At 43.5% G+C, this 20,922-nt stretch overlaps 1 protein-coding gene across 5 annotated transcripts in view; it reads left to right on the top strand.

Moving 5' to 3' along the window:
• Window positions 1–20,922, top strand: part of LOC115103005 (zinc finger protein 521-like) — a 180,927-nt gene that overhangs the window by 157,019 nt on the left and 2,986 nt on the right. For all 5 annotated transcript variants that reach the window (XM_029623545.2, XM_029623546.2, XM_029623542.2 and 2 more), the window contains exon 7: window positions 2,214–2,329. In XM_029623545.2, the coding sequence (XP_029479405.2) occupies window positions 2,214–2,329 (116 nt within the window). The remainder of the gene's footprint in view (window positions 1–2,213; window positions 2,330–20,922) is intronic.

A 20,922-nucleotide genomic window follows, 5' to 3' on the forward strand; every position in this document is an offset into this window, starting at 1 on the left:
AATCACGCTTCACCATCTGGCAGTCCGATGGACCAATCTGGATTTGGCGGGTGCCAGGAGAACGCTACCTGCCCAAATGCATAGTGCCCACTGTAAAGTTTGGTGGGGAAGGAATAATGGTCTCGGGCTGATATTTATCATTCGGGCTATACCACTTAGTTCCAGTGAAGGGAAATCTTAACGCTACAGCATACAATGACATTCTAGATGATTCTGTGCTTCAAACTTTGTGGCAGCAATTTAGGGAAAGCCCTTTCCTGTTTCAGCATGGCAATGCCCCGGTGCACAAAGTGAGGTCCATGCAGAAATTGTTTGTCGAGATCGGTGTGGAAGAACTTGACTGGCATGCACAGCGCCCTGACCTCAACTCCATCCAACACCTTTGGGATGAATTGGAACGCCAACTGCGAGCCAGGCCTCATCGCCCGACATCAGTGCCGACCTCACTAATGCTCTTGTGGCTGAACGGAAGCTATTCCCCACAGCAATATTCCAACATCTAGTGGAAAGCCTTCGAGGAAGAGTGGAGGCTGTTATAGCAGCAGAGGGGGGGGACCAACTCCATATGAATGCCGACGATTTGGGAATGAGATGTTCGACGAGCAGATGTCCACATGGTGTATGTCTGCATGCCTACTTTCTTTTTCCTAAAATCTGTGAAAAACACAAACAAAGCCGCAATCATTAAGCACGAAGCGGTTATATATTTCCAGCTTTGGATGGCCTTGTGTTGTACTTAACCTTGGGATGAAACAAAGCTGTTGCGAATAGAACATCCAGCTCGAACACTCTGATCATTTATTTTCAGAAGTGGGCTATAACCCATAATCACAGCCATGGCGTTGTTTGTTCATTAGTGTGAGTATGTTCATTTCTGTGTTCAACACTGTGTTTAGTTTAGTCGTGTTCCCACGGACAGCTGTCACTGCGATATTAGTAGTCTGTGAGTGTCTGTCACTCTGGATGCGAAACGCTAGCTGCAGATATAAACTTTTATTTCTCAGGTCAGGAGCGTACGTGGCGGCCATCTGGGCGGCCGTCTGCCGTAGCTAAGTGAACCTCGGGCATATACAGCTCAATAATTAATATCAGCTCTCCCGGCTGATTTTGGGACATGTTGATGTTGCCGAGCATCCCGTGCGCTGCAGTAGAGCTCCCGTCAGAGGCGATAGAGCTGCAGAAACCCCAAAGTGCTCTCAGATAGACACCTCCCCTTTAGCGGCTGCTTTTCACTCCCCCTCCCTGCGTCCCTCAGCCCAGGCGGCGCATGCATTAATACAAAAGTTATTTTGCCCCTTTAAGAAATTCAAATGAAGCCCAGCCCCACATGGTCACTTTTCCGGGAGCGTCCAGACCTCAGAGAGTAGACAGAGGTAACATGCGTCCTTATAGCACAGACTTCTGGGATAACAAATGGCATGTTTGAAGTGCTCTTCGGTGAACACAGAGAGAGAGAGAGAATTACACACACACCAAGAGAGAGACGTACACACACACGCACGTCTCCCTAGTATACTGTACCAACGTGGACTATCTATGGCTTAATTAAAGCCCAAATGCATTGTATACATTTATATTTTGTAAGTGTGCGTGTGTGTGTTTATATCATAGCGACTGTAGTCTGAGTCTGCATGAATAAATAGTGCCTCTGCATGAATATTTATATTGTCAATATCATTAGCGATGTAGCGTAATGGAGGCCATGTTTTGCACTTGAAGCCATGCCAATTTCTTCTGTGGTTGTTTATTTTCTGGCTTGTTGTCCCAACAAGTAGTTCTAAATAAAGATCCTCATTATTCTCGTAACATTATGCGCTCATTCACTGTACCATCGTAGGACGGCCGGGTATGACCACTGTTAAAACCCCAATTATGTGTCAGAATACAAAGTTGCCTTTTTTTTGTCTTAATTACTGACCTCATAATCATGTCTTTTTATTGTCAGTACAACACATTCATTTGCCCGTATTTAGCATCTGTTGTCGTTGCCCTTAACCAATATATGTCGGCTTTATAGCAATTACTTTCTCCTCTTTGTTTCTATGTTTCTTATTTAGCCTCTATCATTGTGGATTATTTTGCATTTACCCTTATATTCTGATAGCTCCGTTTATTCCATTAGCAAAATGTCTGATATTTTACTCAAAGAAGATACTCACTTCCTTTCTCCCCTTTCTCTCCCTCTCTCCTCTCTTCTCTCTATCTCTCTGTAGTATTTGTCCAGGCCAGTAAGCTCCAGCAGCACATCTTCTCAGCCCATGGCCAGGAGGATAAGATATACGACTGCTCCCAGTGCCCACAGAAGTTCTTCTTCCAGACAGAGCTACAGGTGAGCCCAAACACAGGCCACGTAACGGTCACCACCACCATCAAGCACACACATAAACCTATACACACACACACTCGTGTGCGTGTACGCATGAGCACGCAAACGCCCACGCAGGCACACACACATTTCATTTCGCCTCCTCTCTGTCCCGGTTGGGATGGGAGACTCAAGACAGAATTACTCCAATTGGTTTCCAAACTCATTTGTGATCAACCGATACACAATGATTTGATTTGCTTATTAGACCTAAAATATCTGGAATTAGAAGGATTAGGGGAATGTGCTTTTTGGGGAGTAATTACTATACTGTATAGAGGCCGAAACACAGTTGAGTCAATAATATGCCTCCATTTCCCAGCCCTGTAATCACAGAGGAGACACTCATGGCTAAATATGATCTGTTTCCGTAGGGATACCATATCTGCCCTTCAACAAAGTTAGAATTTGGACTCTTATGAACTCTCCACGTTGTAGGGATAATCCGTTTTCGAGCAATCTCTTCCCACTGTCCTCAGAGTACTTGAACAAAACTAAAAGGCCTTATTTCATTTCAGTCTTCATCTGTTGTTTTCAACCAGCTCAATCGTCTTTTGGGGAATTGTGCCCTGGCAGGACATGCCATGTCTTTCCTCGTTTCTTGTACAAATCCCTTGTATCTGAAACATTGTCTGTTGGCGCCTCGTAGTTGAGCACGGAGTCCTTAAAATATACGAATATAGCCATCTGAGTAGAGCAAATTCATTGTCAACACTCATTAAAAAAAAGCACCTTGTGAAACCCACTAGTACTGAACACCAGTCGACTGACCACGAGCCCCAACCACCACAGACACGGTCGGATTAGTGGTGCTAGCTAAGTATTAGCATCTAGCCAGCTGACGTCAGGGTGCATCCTGGGCTTTAGCTTAGCATTGACCAGAGAGGAGATGTTCATATTGAGATTCAGCCAGTCAACACAGAGCCATGTGGTGCCAGCAGGAAGGTGAATGTGATCATTATGTACCAGGTAGTTGAGTCTACAGAACAGACAGCCATGAATTAAACAAGGATTGAGGCATCACCTTCCAACATGCAGGATGGTCATGGAAGACCAGGTTATTAGTAACTAACAAGTCTTGTGTGTTCTAACAAACTCCTAGCTAGCATCGAGTCCTCTCTCTTAACACAACATGGCAAACACAGCGTCTTAGTTATCCAATTTCATCTGTCATTGGAACTAATGTTTTGAGTGTTTTTGCTATTGCCAGGGTTGTTACAAGTACCTGTAAACAATCTCAAATAACCTGGGGATGTTTTTCCAACTTTTTACTCTGACATTTTTTGGGCATGAAGTGATCCTCCAGCTCCCGGAGGTGTTGTTTCGTGCTTATATTGTTTAACACCCTTTGTGAAGAGACGGTGAGCGAACATGAAAGACATATGGCACTTTGTTGTGGAGCAGGGGGTTGTGAAAAGGAGAGCATGGATTGTGCTTAGGGATAAGACGATCATCATATTCTACCTGCACCGTGGCATGCTCTAGAAGCAACCCCCAATGGGTGCATACACACACACCGAAAGACACATGTGCACACATACACAAACACACACACAAAACAGAGACGCGCACACACCTACACACACACACACACACACACCTACACGCAAAGGCTTTTCCCACTTAAACACGCATTCATTACGACATTTACATAAATCCACATCATTACAGACACAGAAGTTGATTAACACCAAAACCTCTTAACTCCCCCTGGGGTTCCTTTTTTAGAAGAAGAAGAAGAAATGAAGAAATGTGTTTTCAAAGGAAGGACATCTTTCTTAGTAGACCTAGCATTTGTGCTGTACAACGCGGATAGTATTTCCGATTTAACATACATCTTCTGAGTGTTCTAGAATATAGATGTCTCTTCTCTACTGCATCCGCACTGCCACATACAAGATATAGTCAAGGTTTATGTACTGTGTACAAAGTTGTTGTTTGTTGCGGGTTGTTGTTTTTTGTGCCGACTATATCACTACTCAAAATGTCTCCCTGACATGGTGAAGTAATTTGTCAGTCTCTCTCTAGTGGAGCTACCATCCAGCGGTGAGGAGATAGATGCTGCTCCTCTCTCTGCCTGGAGTTTTGACTTACTCTCTCCTCCTCCACCCTGACACTCTGGCCCACTCTCTGGCTACCTCTGGCTCCTCATCTCTCACAGTAGTCTGAAGAGGTCAGGGGGTTAGTGCAGGCAGAGAGAGAGAGAGGAGAGGGAGAGCTGCCTGCCACGGTAGGCAAGTACAGGGAAGCAGCAATGATATTTTATTAATTTGCCGCTGAGATTCCCTGAAACAGACCAAAGGCTGTGACAGGTATTCAGCGCTACCCCCCTCTCCCGCACCCCCTCTCCCCCGCCATCCACCCATCCTCCCCCATCGCCTCCCCCTGTGAACTCTACCCTGCGAGGGACGAGCCAATTTTTGCCGGCCTGTCGAGATGGATGATGGGAGAGCATCCGTCTAATCAGCCCTCCCAGGAACCCCCGCCCGGCTGCCTCCCTCGGACCGGACAGATTGACTGACTCCTGGGCCTCGGTGCCCCAGAAACCACAGTCCAGAAGAAACTCTGCTCTCTCTCCCTTTCTCGCTGTCTTTCTCTCTCTCTCTTTCCCTCTTTCTCTCTTTCTCTCTCTTTCTCTAGCCAAGCATTGAGACACATAGACCACCCCTTTGAGATATTTCATGAGGTGCTGATGGGGAGGGCCAATTTTCAGTGTTGGTGCTAACAGGGCTAGCTGTGGTGTGGTTTTTCCGCTTTCTTCCTCTCGCTCTCTCTCATTTTCTCTCTCTCTCTCTGACCACTCAACCTCCCACTACCCCCCTACTAACCACCCCTACAGCCCACCCCCCACACAGTTATAAGGGTAGGAAACACATCCTCTTCTAGCCTCTCCTCTCCTCCAATCTACTCTACTCTAACACCCTCCCATGCTCAGGTTGTCTGTACCCATTACCTTGGTCGGACAAGCCAGGGGTTTGTGGGTACTTAGGAGTAGCCATGCTGAAATACAACGGCGAACTTAAAAATACACTTTTTCCTCCTGTTTCCTTGGCATTAGCTTCAGTGGATGTGTCTCTCTCTGCCTTGTTACGTAAGGAACTGAGCCATGGACAATGCTCTGCTTGCTACTCTACTGGATTAATGAGGCAGATCTATTAACTGATGGTGGCAGCAGTGAATTAGCCACAGCTTAAATTGGACATTTCTATGAGTGGAAGTTCATTTGTTGAAAGAAGCACATAAGTCCAGCAGCTCATCATTGGCCTGCTTGTGTTGCGATACCACCGCAAGTGCACATGCATGGGATATCTCCTCCCTCTCTATGGCGATGAATCCTAGTGCTCCTAAGCCTCCAAAGGCAAGACAATGATATTCAAGTTACACAACAGTGAAGATTGCATTTTTTTCTGGGATGAGATTCCCCCCCCCCCCCCCCCCCCGTTCCACTTAGCCGGGGCTCTTCTTTATCCTTCCCTTTCATTATCATTCTTTGGAAGTGAGCGGCGTGAGATTGTAAGTCCTGCTCCAGTTGATAGAGGAGGACAGTGAGTGCGTAATACGAGGACTTCTCTCCCTTTCCTTAGATACCCGCAGGACACGCACCTTAATTGGAGGGTCTTTTAAAAGATTCCTTCAAAGACGACTCCGCTCGGTCCAAAGCTCCAGCTCTTTAATGAGTGCTAGAAGTGACAAGAGCATGTCTGTATCATGTTGTACTTCCTCTCCTCACAAATGAGACTCTCCTTCTTTCTCAATGTGTGACGGACGTTATTGCCAAACGGTGGCCGATTTTTGTGTTTTAATTAAGGAAATTCATCATTTTGGGGAAAATACCTTTTTTTTTATTATGAAAAAATATGATATCTTGAAAATAAAGCAGAATATTCACTATGGGTTCACTGTATTGCTAATGATAGTATTGCATTAGCATGTGTAATAGCATAGCATGTGTAATAGCATAGCATGTGTAATAGCATAGCCCACTCTGTAAACAATATTAGAGTGATTTCTCAACGTCTGCGAGAGCAAAACAAACTGACAGTCATCACTACCTACCTCATCCCCATACTGTTTTTATTTATTTACTTTTCTGCTCTTTTGCACACCATTATCTCTACCTGTACATGACCATCTGATCATTTATCACTACAGTGTTAATCTGCAAAATTGTAATTATTCGCCTACCTCCTCATGCCTTTTGCACACAATGTATATAGACTCTCTTTTTTTTCTACTGTGTTATTGACTTGTTAATTGTTTACTCCATGTGTAACTCTGTGTTGTCTGTTCACACTGCTATGCTTTATCTTGGCCAGGTCGCAGTTGCAAATGAGAACTTGTTCTCAACTAGCCTACCTGGTTAAATAAAGGTGAAATAAAAATAAATAAAATATTATTTAATATTTATTTAATATTTATTATTATTTATTTAAGATTGTCAGTGTTTTTTGGTGGGCTCTCGCAGACTTTGAGAAACTGAAACGAGGCAAAGCATCATTCAGACATTGCGAATTGGGACTACAATTCCCATGAAGATTGATTTTAGAATTTACAATTTGGAATATGTCCCCACCTTTAGTGCACCATATCCCTAACACGTGCCACTCTGAGGCTGATCTACATTTGTTTAGCCCTCAGTGGCTTGCCAACACCTAGCTTTCTGAGAATACACTATCTTCATCTGCCAAGTGTGACAGCTTCACATGCGTTTGAACTTTTCTTTGTACCTTTTTAAATGACATGCCGTTCTTCTCTTCATCCGCCCATGTGCTCACAGTGCTGTCACCATTTCAAAATTTCAAAAAAAAGTTGAAATAAATAAAAGGGCACAACTGTGTGTTTGTGAAGCGCCATCATTAATATTTAAGCTTATTTATAATGATGTACAAACACGCTGTACAAACAGTCGTCAGCGCTGTAAAAGGGGAAGTAAACATTGTGAGATGAATGGCGACGACGTAACGCAATCTCGGCATTCTACTTTACTACTGTAGGTGGATCAGAATTAGACAGCATGACAAACCTAATGATCCTAAGAGGATTTTCTCTCTGCTGTGTGTGTGTGTGTGTGTGTGTGTGTGTGTGTGTGTGTGTGTGTGTGTGTGTGTGTGTGTGTGTGTGTGTGTGTGTGTGTGTGTGTGAGAGAGACATTTGTGTGTGTGTGTGTGTGAGAGACATTTGTGTGAGTGTGTGTGTGTGTGTGTGAGAGAGACATTTGTGTGTGTGTGTGTGAGAGACATTTGTGTGTGTGTGTGTGTGTGTGTGTGTGTGTGTGTGTGTGTGTGTGTGTGTGTGTGTGTGTGTGTGTGTGAGAGAGACATTTGTGTGTGTACAGTATGTGTCTTTGTTTCTTCCTCTCCCATGGTGGGTCTGATGTGTGCATGCAAACACAGTGTCTGGAGGGAGACATGACAAAAACTCCCAGAAGCCTTTGAGGCATTCTTTTCTCTTCTTCTTCCTCCTCCGCTTGCTGTTCTACTGGGAGAAGTTAAATCCAAACAAAGAGAGGGAAGGATGCTCTGTGTTGAAATCCATCACCCAGAGTTGATTTGTTCCCTAACCGTTTCTGTTGTACTTTTCATTTGACTTTCTGCAACTTTGATAAAGCATGTCATTAACATTGGATGAGAAATACATTACAGGTTTAATTTACCTGGTCAAATAGATTCACTTTGCAAGTGTCTGATTCTAAACGTGTTTCTACAAATTGCTGTTGAGGCTAGCTGGTCCTCACAGAATCCAATTGCACATTTCCTCATGGATTTATTTTCAAACACTGTATGTACAGTAATTATTAGACACTTCCGTTTCCTAAAGACATGATACATGACACCAATTGTGTGGCTGTTAAAAGCTAATATTCTAACTGTCTCACTCCAAACAAGTGGCTAAACGTGAGACTGCATTTGTTCCTTGTTGGCATCACAGTTTCAACTCTCACCTTGTGAAGTGCTCAATCTAACAGTAGCCTCAAATTCGCTCCTAGAATTCACTCTGTCACTGAAGTAGCTATAGCAGCAAGGGAGACAGAGGAGTAATGAGTGAGATTTGTATGAGTGAGATTTCTGTGCTGTAGCGTCATCACCTACACCAGTCAAACTCCTGTCCCTAAGTGAAGTGGTTAAATGTGAGAGTAATTGTGTTTAGTTTCTGGGACTGACATGTGGAGCTCCATGGAATCCATCTCTCTCCCAGTGACAGGCTTGGATCCCATCCCCTCTACCCCCCTGCCTCAGTCTAATTAGTCTGTGTAGCCCAGGGCTCATGTCCTACCAAGACCCATCCCCCCATCTACTTCCCAAGATGGCTCCCCTAAGAAAGATCCTTAATTGGGTTCTTAAGTCATAGTCTTCATTTTTAGTGGGGAAAGGCATCTGTGTTTTGTAGCTATCACCTCAGAAATCAGTTTGGATTATTCTCTCTCCCTTTCTCTCGCTCACTTGCTTTTTCTTTATCTCCCTCACACACTCACATACATTCTATTTTTCTCCAGCTCCCTCCCTCTCTCCCTGTTTATCTCTTATCTCCCTTCCTCTCACTTTCTTTCTCTCGTATCCCTCTTCATCTCCATCTCCAACTCTTTCTCTCCACCTCCCTTCTTTCCTTCAACTCTCCATCTCTCTTTCTCTATCTCTCTCTCTCTCTCTCTCTCTCTTTCTTTTCTCTCTCTCTCTCTCTCTCTCTCTCTCTCTCTCCTTTCCTCTAGTCTCTTCACATAATGAGGCTCCATAATAACCCAGCGGTTGTGCAGTTGTTTTGCTATCTCAGTCAAACAGCAGGATCACCCCATAGTGGGTTTCTAGCACCATTCACTTGTCTACTTAGACAGGGTAATGAGTATCATTTGGAGGAACAAAGCACACTAGCCCTCCAATCGGGTGGTCTGTCTTTTCTCGCTACACCTCAGAAGAGAAGGATTTCACCGTTGTTTTAGGTCTTTTGTACATCCAGCCAGACAATTCCAGCTATTACTCATTTATTACATAGCTATTATACACATAACCACATGCCAGGCTAATAAGACACACACACACACACGGACACACAGACAAACACACACCAAAGACTCCCCACCCTAGCCCCAAAGCTGTACTGAATGTCCACGAGTCCCCAGGCACCACACTTCAAACAAGACGGTCGGTTACCAAGGAGACCGTGGTGGTTGTGGCCAAACAGCGGACGAGGTCGGCTCTCCCTACGGCCTGATAAGTGTTGACTGTGGAGAATGCCAGCTGCTAGTTTTATTTATTTATTTGTTTGTATTCTTCATTGGCTAAACTGGCTAGCAGTAAGCCTGGCCTGAGGCCAAACAGGAAGGGATTACACCCCTAGTGGACGTGCCAATAGTGGGGAATAAGGCTCACTCCAAGCAAAGGGGGACTGACTGGCTTGTGTTCGTCAACACACAATCACTACTCAGACGGGACCCAGGGAACGTAGTACTGGGACCGCATGGGCCTGCTCTGTCTGGTCGTAAGGGTGAACTTCACATACACAGGTCATATATGATCAGTTTTGTTACAATAAGTGGAAAACACAATAACACACCCGAGAACACAATGGCTATTTAGTGCTTTGTGGAATGGAATATAATTTGCAACTCTGTTTCTTATTGGTCTATTAACTCATGTACCTCCTGGTGGTGTCACCAGACAGGCCAAAACTCCATCAAACCAAAACAGGCAGAAATTTCAGGCGGTGTTTTCAAGCATTTTTATCAACATTTTCACAATTGCACAGTGTTATTCCAATTTCATATTGTGGAAATATATATAAAACATAGGAAATCATGTTTTTGACTGCACTGGGCCTTTAACCTGTTATCTGTTCTGAGGCCTGTGAGGTCTTTGTCTCAGCATAGCTCAGCGGCAGCCTGCTCTGCTCTTATGCCTTAATTAAACTCCTGACTGATGACTAGCAGTGTGCTGCGGCTGGATCTCTGTGGTTTGGCGCTCCGCTTGCTCCCCGTGCTCCAGATGCAGCTATGTTAGCAGACTTATGACAGCTACAAGCAGAGAGGTAGTTTCAGCTCACACTGACTAGACATGGGGGGCTAGCCTAGGGCTGTTACGGTGACCGTATTACCGCTACACCGGTAATAGTCAACACACAATCACTACTCAGACGGGATCCGGTCATGAGTCTTGACGGCAGTCAAATACCACGTGATCGTTTAGTCACGGTAATTAGGCTTCTCCAAGCTCTGATGCTGCTGATGGTCATTAGTAGCCTACCAAACTTGTTAACTGCCTGGTACTCAACACTCTATTGTCCCTCTAATCACTCTGACATCAATGTAAATGTCATCGAAAATCTAATCAAACACTTCATGAAAGCCCATGAGCTCATGTTGCGCAACATTTCTACAGGCTATGCAGTATCTTCAATATGCATCTGGGAATTGGAAAGGACACTCGCAGTTTCATCCCCGATGTGTCACTTGTAGCCTGTGAGAAAGACCCGATCACATGACGGGCATTGGCTAATAAGAATTTAGCTATCTGAGAGAGCCATGTGAGTGAGAGGTGCTTCGGAGCATGCAGCCAGGAGAAGGGAATTATAATTATTATATTCAGCCCAAGAGCACAACGGCCACTGGCCGCAAAAGACACGGATTATTGTGTTTGTCAAATTGTGAATGAGAGACTGATGAAGTGTGTGCAACCTGCGCAAAAAGAACAAAACAGAGCACATGCCTTTCATGCAACTTTTTTCAAATCATCAGTACAGTCGCATCTTGCAGCCTTAGAATGTATTAAAAATCAAAACATATAACCCAACTTTTGTATCACAACTAAAGTTGCACGAATAACTCTAAATAAAGCATATAGGAGGACCTGTTTCTTTGATAACTGCTCAACACAATAGCCGCATGTGCGCACTCCCTCAAATCGTTTGGAGAAAATATCCTTTATATTTTATTCAGCTATGTTCAATTATATTCTTCATACCATAAAATAATGCCACGGAATTCTAAGCACATATTGTTTTCCAAATGCACTTGTGTAGCCCACAGCCATATGGCATAGCCAGATCAGGGCCTAACATGAGGACAACTCGGAGTACTACATTTTCTTCACATTATGTTTCTTTAGACCTGTCTAAAATAAATTATGGATTTATTGTGATGGTGTAGGCTATATTATATAGATTTATTAGACTTTTTAAAATGTAGATGTTCCAAAGTTCTGCATCATTGGATTGTAGGCTATGCGTGGAAGCCAGGCAATACCAATTGTGTTTATGTTAATGAACAGTCAATTACCGTGAGACTTGCAGTCATTTGCTTGACAATCACCGGCTGACAAAATGTATTGACTGCCACAGCCCTAGGCTATGGGGAGGGCTAGCCACTACTGACTAGACATGGGGAGGGCTAGCCACTACTGACTAGACATGGGGAGGTCTAGCCACTACTGACTAGACATTGGGAGGCTAGCTGCTACTGCTTAGACATGGGGAGGGCTAGCCACTACTGACTAGACATGGGGAGGGCTAGCCACTACTGACTAGACATGAGGAGGTCTAGCCACTACTGACTAGACATTGGGAGGCTAGTTGCTACTGCTTATACATTCTAGAGGGCTAGCCGCTACTGACTAGACATGGGAGGGCTAGCCGCTACTGACTAGACATGGGAGGGCTACCGCTACTGACAAGACATGGGAGGGCTAGCCTCTACTGACTAGACATGGGGAGGCTAGCTGCTACTGCTTAGACATGGGAAGGACTAGCCACTACTGACTAGATATGGGGAGGGCTAGCTACTACTGACTAGATATGAGGAGGGCTTGCCACTACTGACTAAACATGGGGAGGGCTAGCTGCTATTGCTTAGACATGGGGAGGGCTAGCCACTACTGACTAGACATGGGGAGGCTAGCTGCTACTGACTAGACATGGGGAGGCTAGCTGCTACTGACTAGATATGGGGAGGGCTAGCTGCTCCTGCTTAGACATGGGGAGGGCTAGCCACTACTGACTAACCATGGGGAGGCTAGCTGCTACTGACTAGACATGGGGAGGGCTTGCTGCTACTAGGGCTGTGGGATGTATGACAATAGCAAAATGGTAGATGTCTTGGATGGAACACTGGTCACTTCAATATTGTTTACATACTGTTTTACCTATTTCATATTTATATACTGTATTCTTGTCAAGGTCATCCTATTCAACTATTGCTATTCTATCCATGTATTCTTCAGATATACTATATATTCTATCCACATACTGTCCATAATGTCTATACATCCCATCATATATATAACATTTGATTTGATTTGATTTTGGATTTGGATACATGTAGCAGAAGAAATGGGAGTTAGAACTAGAATCTGTAGAATCCCTTGCTCATATGAATGTATGATTTAGAAGAAAGGTTAAGTTCATGTTCATACATTACATGGCCCAAAGTTAATTGTTTGGAAAGCCTGGGTTTTGGCTAGCAGTCAACCGATTATGATTTTTCAACGACGATACCGATTATTGGAGGACCAGAAAAGGCCGATAACGATTAATCGGCCAATTTCTTTTTTTTTTTTTTACAATAAATAAAAAAATTAAATATATAAATGTCTAATAATGACAATTACAACAATACTGAATGAACACTTATTTTAACTTATTTACACAATTACACACTTATTTAATAAAAATAAATTTAGCCTCAAATAAATAATGAAAACAAAGTGTTGGAGAAGTAAAAGTGCAATATGTGCCATGTAAAAAAGCTAACATTTGAGTTCCTTGCTCAGAACATGAGAACATATGAAAGTTGGTGGTTCCTTTTAACCTCTAGCGACGAGCAATCCTGTATCCGGGAGCGTAATCATAGCCTCAAGCACATTACCATAACGCAACGTTTCCTATTCATGAAAATCGCAAATGAAATGAAATAAATATATTCAAACACAAGCTTAGCCTGTCATCTCAGATTTTCAAAATATGCCTTACAGCCAACGCTAGACAAGCATTTGTGTAAGTTTAGCATGGCATAATGCTATGCTAGGCTGTGCTGTGCTGGCAGCAGGCAACATTTTCACAAAAATAAGAAAAGCAACCAAATTAAATCATATACCTTTGAAGAACTTCAGATGCTTTCACTCAGGAGACTCCCAGTTAGATAGCAAATGTTCCTTTTTTCCAAATTTTTGTAGGCGAAAAACGTCACGTTTGTTCATCCTGCTTGGCTGAGAAATCGACAGAAAAATACTTAAACTATAATGCATTAGCATAACGCAACTTTTTCTATTCATGAAAATCGCAAATGAAATGAAATAAATATATTGGCTCACAAGCTTAGCCTTTTGTTAACAACACTGTCATCTCAGATTTTCAAAATATGCTTTTCAACCATAGCTACACAAGCATTTGTGTAAGAGTATTGATAGCTAGCATAGCATTAAGCCTAGCATTCAGCAGGCAACATTTTCACAAAAACAAGAAAAGCATTCAAATAAAATCATTTACCTTTTGAAGAACTTCAGAAGTTTTCAATGAGGAGACTCTCAGTTAGATAGCAAATGTTCAGTTTTTCCAAAAAGATTACTTGTGTAGGAGAAATCGCTCCGTTTTGTTCATCACGTTTGGCTAAGAAAGAAATCTGAAAATGCAGTCTCTACAACGCCACACTTTTTACCAAATTAACTCCATAATATCGACAGAAACATGGAAAACGTTGTTTAGAATCAATCTTCAAGGTGTTTTTCACATATCTATTCGATGATAAATCATTCGTGGCAGCTGTGTTTCTCCTCGAAAGCAAATGAAAAATACACACAGCGGGAGATTACGCAATAATTGCAACGGAGGACCCCAAGCGGCCACCTGGTAGATGTAGTCTCTTAAGGTCAATCTTCCAATGATTTGCCTACAAATACGTCACAATGCTGCAGAAACCTTGGGGAAACGACAGAAAGTGAAAGTGTAGGCTCATTCCTGGCGCATTCACAGCCATATAAGGAGACATTGGAACACAGCGCATTCAAAATCTGGCGCACTTCCTGTATGAAATTTCATCTTGGTTTCGCCTGTAGGATTAGTTCTGTGGCACTCACGGACAATATCTTTGCAGTTTTGGAAACGTCAGAGTGTTTTCTTTGCAAAGCTGTCAATTATATGCATAGTCGAGCATCTTTTCGTGACAAAATATCTTGTTTAAAACAGGAACGTTTTTCATCCAAAAATTTGAATAGCACCCCCTAATGCATAACTGGTTAACATGAGACTTCAATATTCCAAGGTAAGAGGTTTTAGGTTGTAGTTAATATAATATTTATAGGACTCTTTCTCTCTATACCATTTGTATTTCATATACCTTTGACTATTGGATGTTCTTATAGGCACTATAGTATTGCCAGTGTAACAGTATAGCTTCCGTCCCTCTCCTTGCCCCTACCTGGGCTCGAACCAGGAACACATCAACAACAGCCACACTCGAAGCAGCGTTATCCATCGCTCCACAAATGCTGCGGGGGAGGGGAATAACTACTCCAAGTCTCAGAGCGAGTGACGTTTGAAACGCTATTAGCGCACACCAAGCTAACTAGCTAGCCATTTCACATCGGTTACACCAGCCATTAGGCTGATAGGCTTGAAGTCATAAACAGCGCTGTGCTTGCGAAGAGCTGCTGGCAAAACGCACAAAAGTGCTGTTTGAATGAATGCTTACGAGCCTGCTGCTACCTACCATCGCTAAGTCAGACTGCTCTATCAAATCATAGACTTAATTATAACATAATAACACACAGAAATACGATCCTTTGGTCATTAATATGGTCGAATCCAGAAACTATCATTTCGAAAACATAACGTTTATTATTTCAGTGAAATACGGAATCGTTCTGTATTTTATCTAACTGGAGGCATCCCTAAGTCTAAATATTCTTGTTACATTGGGCAACCTTCAATGTTATGTCATAATTACGTAACATGTGGGTAAGGGCGCTGTACTGCAGCGCCAGCTGTGCCACCAGAGACTCTGGGTTCGTGCCCAGGCTCTGTCGTAACCGGCCGCAACCGGGAGGTCCGTGGGGCGACGCACAATTGGCCTAGCATCGCCCGGGTTAGGGAGGGTTTGGCCGGTAGTGACATCCTTGTCTCACCGCGCACCAGCGACTCCTGTGGCGGGCCGGGCGCAGTGCACGCTAACCAAGGTTGCCAGGTGTACGGTGTTTCCTCCGACACATTGGTGCGGCTGGCTTCCGGGTTGGATGCGCGCTGTGTTAAGAAGCAGTGCGGCTTGGATGGGTTGTGTATCGGAGGACGCATGACTTTCAACCTTCGTCTCTCCCGAGGCCGTACGGGAGTTGTAGCGATGAGACAAGATAGTAGCTACTAACAATTGGATACCATGAAATTGGGGAGAAAAAGGGGTCCAATTAATTTTTTAAAACAAAAACAAACCAAAAAATAATTGCGTAACATTCTGGCAAATTAGTTCGCAATGAGCCAGGCTGCCCAAACTGTTGCATATACCCTGACTCTGCGTGCAATGAACGCAAGAGAAATGACACAATTTCACCTGGTTAATATTGCCTGCTAACCTGGATTTCTTTAAATATGCAGGTATACTTTTGTGTATTGATTTTAAGAAAGGCATTGGTGTTTATGGTTAGGTACAGTCGTCCAACGATTGTGCTTTTTTCACAAATGCGCTTTTGTAAAATCATCCCCCAGCGTTGCATCGATGATATTCAACGCAGGACACACTAGATAAACTAGTAATATCATCAACCATGTGTAGTTAACTAGTGATTATGATTGATTGTTTTCTATAAGATAAGTTTAATGCTAGCTAGCAACTTACCTTGGCTTCTACTGCATTCGCGTAACAGGCAGGCTCCTCGTGGAGTGCAATGAGAGGCAGGTGTTTAGAGCGTTGAACTTGTTAACTGTAAGGTTGCAAGATTGGATCCCCCGAGCTGACAAGGTGAAAATCTGTCGTTCTGCCCCTTAACAAGGCAGTTAACTCACCGTTCCTAGGCCGTCATTGAAAATAAGAATGTGTTCTTAACTGACTTGCCTAGTTAAATAAAAGTAATAATAAAATACAGATTTCCGATTGTTATGAAAACTTGAAATCGGCCCTAATTAATCGGCCATTCCGATTAATCGGTCGACCTCTAGTTTTGGCGCTTTTCTGTCTTTCATTGTCCGTTGAAATGTAGCAAATCAAATTTACTTGACTTCTCAGTCCTTCTTAACTCCCTAAATTATTCTGTAGTAAATTATTTACTCAGTAGCTAGGTTTCCATCCAATTGGCGACTGATTTTTATGCAAATATTCTAAAATCACATAAAAACAATATGCACATTTTCCCACCAGAGATGTTTCCATCAAATTGACTTGTTGCGGATTAAAGGCTGTGCCCGATGACGTAGTGCAAATAGAAATATATTTTGCGATTATATTCCCATGTACCGAATAAAAAATACAAGTTAAATGGGTTTACATCGCATTTTCAACTCTACTGATGTGTTTTCTCACAATTTAGTTTTAGTTTTATAGCGTATCTGGTACAGCAACTGGCAGATACAGTGTGGGTATAGCCTACCTGATGAGATTATTATGGACAAAACAGCAAGATTCAAATGGCAGCCAAGCATCGATGACCATGTCACCAGAATATGACCCTCTATATTTATTGGGAAGGAGCATCAATCTCAGCACCTTGCACTTTCACCACACTGTGAAGTTCATCATAACATGCATGCTTTCCCGAAGAGTCGGTAGTGGGAGGACCACACCACATGTCATCTCGGGACTCCAATTTTATTTCGATATGATGGTTATTATATCACTATTTGCTCATAAAAGCATTTCCACCGACATTTTTCGCATAATTTATTTTACAGACACAAAAAGATCCCACCATGTCGACCGTATTTTGTGATGTCTACATTTGGAAAGTTTACAGACAAATGTTCTGTTTCCATCAGGCCTGTTGTGACATTTCTATCCAACATACTTTACTCGCATCAAAAGGATGGATGGAGACCTAATTAGTGTTGTGAATTGGTGCTCATAAAACGCGAGAACAAATGTTTAACATTTGAAGTATGACTCTTTGAGGCCTAATGGATCTGATGTTTTTCACCTGGCCTGGCCTAAGTGCTCTGAGTTGCCTGGCCTCACACTTGTATAATATCATTTCTCCTCGACTTTCCCCGAGATTCAGGGGTCCCCCAAGACCCAAGCTTAGAGACTCATTATTGTTCACTCTATCAGCTTTCTGAACACTCTATAAACACAGAACTCTGGGTAATATAAGACAAGCTACAACCAATAAGAATGACAGTGTCAGATGATTTCTTAATCCTGATAGAGTTTTGCCAATATGAATTATCAACTAACTACTAGCCAAAAGTTTTGATAGATTTCATAACTATTTCATCACTCTTGACTGTCTGTTTTGGGTCGTTTGTAGATTAGATGTGTAGGAGTAAATGTGAGGTTCAAAATGGCCGCTGATCCGTTTGGCCTTTTCCTCCGCAGAGCTGATGTAACAGGCACACCTCTGTTGCCTTGCCATACTGGACCGGTGCTATCAATGGTTACCAGAGGAATGGGAAACGACATAAAGAATGATTAGTTACTAAATCAACTCCCCAGCCTGCATCCCTCTCTCCCTCTCTCCCTCTCTCCCTCTCACTCTCACTCCCTCTTCTTCTCTCTGTTAAATTCCTAAGACATGTTGCACCTGTTTGCATGGGTACACAGGTCCCCTGCCGGGCATTCTCCCCCCTCTCCTTCCTCTGCCCCCAAGGGCGTTGCAGGGATATGATGTAATCAGATGAAAGAAGGCGGATGGAGGGTTAACAGTGGCAGAGAGCCAGTCGATCAAGGAGAGAGAGGAAGAAGAAGAGGCTTCTCAGACACAGTATTCACTAGGGAGAGAGGCGGGTGCACATTATTGATCAGAGTAAAATTTAATTTAATGGAGAATTGACTACTAAGGGTTTTACCTTAGCTCTGCTGGTAACTGGGGCCTGCAATACAGCCTTATGGTGGAGCCCAGTGAGTGGTTGGGAAGAAGGACGATGGGGGGTAAGGGAGAGGGGAGAATGGGGGTAAGAACGTTGGGTGATTGGGGGTTGGGGGGAAAGGAGATTGGGTTAGCAAGGAGATGTGGGGTAATGAGTTTCGGGGATTGGGTCAGTCAATCTGTTATGAATTGTGCATTATGCAGAAATAGCTCTGCCATTTTCTGGTTTCCTAATTTCAGTTTGTGACAAAACAAGTACATTAGAGTGTCTAGTTTGAGAAATGGACGCCTCACAAGTCCTCAACTGGCAGCTTCATTAAATAATACCCGCAAAACACCAGTCTCAACGTCAACAATGAAGAGGCGACTCTGGGATGCTGGCCTTCTATGCTGGCCTTCCCAGTGTCTGTGTTCTTTTGCCCATCTTAATCTTTTATTTTTATTGGCCTGTCTGAGATATGGATTTTTCTTTGCAACTCTGCCTAGAAGGCCAGCTTCCTAGAAGCTGCCAGTCTGTTTCTCAAACTAGACATTCAAATGTATTTGTTCTCTTGCTCAGTTGTGCACCGGGGCCTCCCACACTTTCTATTCTGGTTAGGGCCAGTTTGAGCTGTTCTGTGAAGGGAGTAATACACAGCGTTGTACAGATCTTCAGTTTCTTGGCAATTTCTCGCATGGAATAGCCTTCATTTCTCAGAACAAGAATAGACTGATGAGTTTCAGAAGAAAGTACCTTGTTTCTGGCCATTTTGAGCCTGTAATCGAACCCAATAATGCTGATTCTCCAGATATTCAACTAGTCTAAAGAAGGACTGTTGTATTGCTTCTTTAATCAGGACAACAGTTTTCAACTGTGCTAACGTAATTTCAATAGGGTTTTCTAACGATCAATTAACCTTTTAAAATGGCAAATTTGGATTAGCTAACACAACGTGCCATTGGAACATAGGAGTGATGGTTGCTGATAATGGGCCTCTGTACGCCTTTGTAGATATTCCATTAAAAAACAGCTGATTCCAGCTACGATAGTCATTTACAACATTAACAATGTCTACACTGTCACACCCTGACCTTAGAGATCCTTATTTATTCCCTATGTTTGGTTAGGTCAGGGTGTGACTCGGGTGGGAGAATCTATGTTTTCTATTTCTTTGTTGTTTTTTCCTAGTGTGGTTCCCAATCAGAGGCAGCTGTCTATCGTTCTCTCTGATTGGGGATCCTATATAAGTTATCATTTTCCGTTTGGGTTTTGTGGGGTGTTGTTTTTCGTTTAGTATCTGTGCCTGACAGAACTGTTCGTTTTTGTATTTGTTATTTTTGTTTTGAGTGATTCTTGACAATAAACACTTTCCACGCTGCGCTTTGGTCCACTCTTCCTTACGACGACGAGCGTTACATACACTGTATTTCTGATCAATTTGATGTTATTTTAATGGACATAAAATGTCTAAGTGACCCCAAACCTTTGAACGGTAGTGCATATTTGGCTGAATTACACTGAGTGAAGAGTTGCACACATTGGCCAGAAACTACTTCAAGAATTTTTCTAAATGATGGAGTGGAAATGCAATGACAGAGTTGTTATTTCTCTCTCTCTCTCCTCTCTCCTCTCTCTCTCTCTCCCCCCCTCCCTGTGGTCTCCACTGATATACAGACAGAACAGTGTCTCTCTTCCACTCTGTGGAGTTCAATATCCACAGAGGTAAAGGTATCATTTTCTTTTTACCTTTTTTTTTCTTTCTTTCTTTTCTTTCTATTTCCCTCCAGCCTGCATGGCTGCCACTGCAACTGAAGTCGTTTAGCACCGTCCTTGAAAAAGCCCTCAGTGAGGAAAAACTCCTGGCATGTTTAAGGAAAAGGTAGAATGCAGTGTGTGTCAGACAGAGCTGAGACAGGGATGGGCGGGGGGTACTCCCCAGGGGGGGGGTATTTTCCCCTGTAATAGCTGTTACGAGCCCTACATTATATCCAAGGAGCTACGTTCCTTTGGGGTCCAGACACACATACACAAACACACACACACACACACACACACATACATACATACATATACACAGACGAGAAAAAAACACACACACTCTCTCCCAACCGCTTTGCTCGCTCCATGTCAATATCCTGCCATTTGAAGTCACGTACTGCAGGGGCTTCTGTAAGTCGCCGAGGAGCCGGGCTGACGGGTACTGGGCCGCATTCATTAATAGGGTTGCCGTGCTCCTGTCCCTCCCCAGCAACGCCACGGATGTCTTCACCGGGGTATGAGGGGAGAGGGAGGGGTGGTCGTCCCGTGGGGAGTCTCCTCCCAGACTCACTTAAAGGAGCTTTATTTCACAGAGAGAAGAGAGGGAAGAGAGAGAGAGAGGAGAGGGAAACAGAGGAAAGGCCAGGGCCGGCTCTTTAGAAGGGAGTGCAGGGGCCCCGACGGGGGCCCAGGCGAGCCGAGGCTAACCCTTCCAGGGGTCACACTCCCTCCTGCCCCCCGTCAAACAGCTTATTATCCCACCTGTCGGAAAGTAATCGCTCCGGCTGAAAGGAAAGGTGTCGAGGTGTTTAAATGCTTTGTATGGAGGCACC

Source organism: Oncorhynchus nerka, linkage group LG20 (genome assembly GCF_034236695.1).
Source record: "Oncorhynchus nerka isolate Pitt River linkage group LG20, Oner_Uvic_2.0, whole genome shotgun sequence".
Classification (NCBI taxonomy): Eukaryota; Metazoa; Chordata; class Actinopteri; order Salmoniformes; family Salmonidae; genus Oncorhynchus; species Oncorhynchus nerka.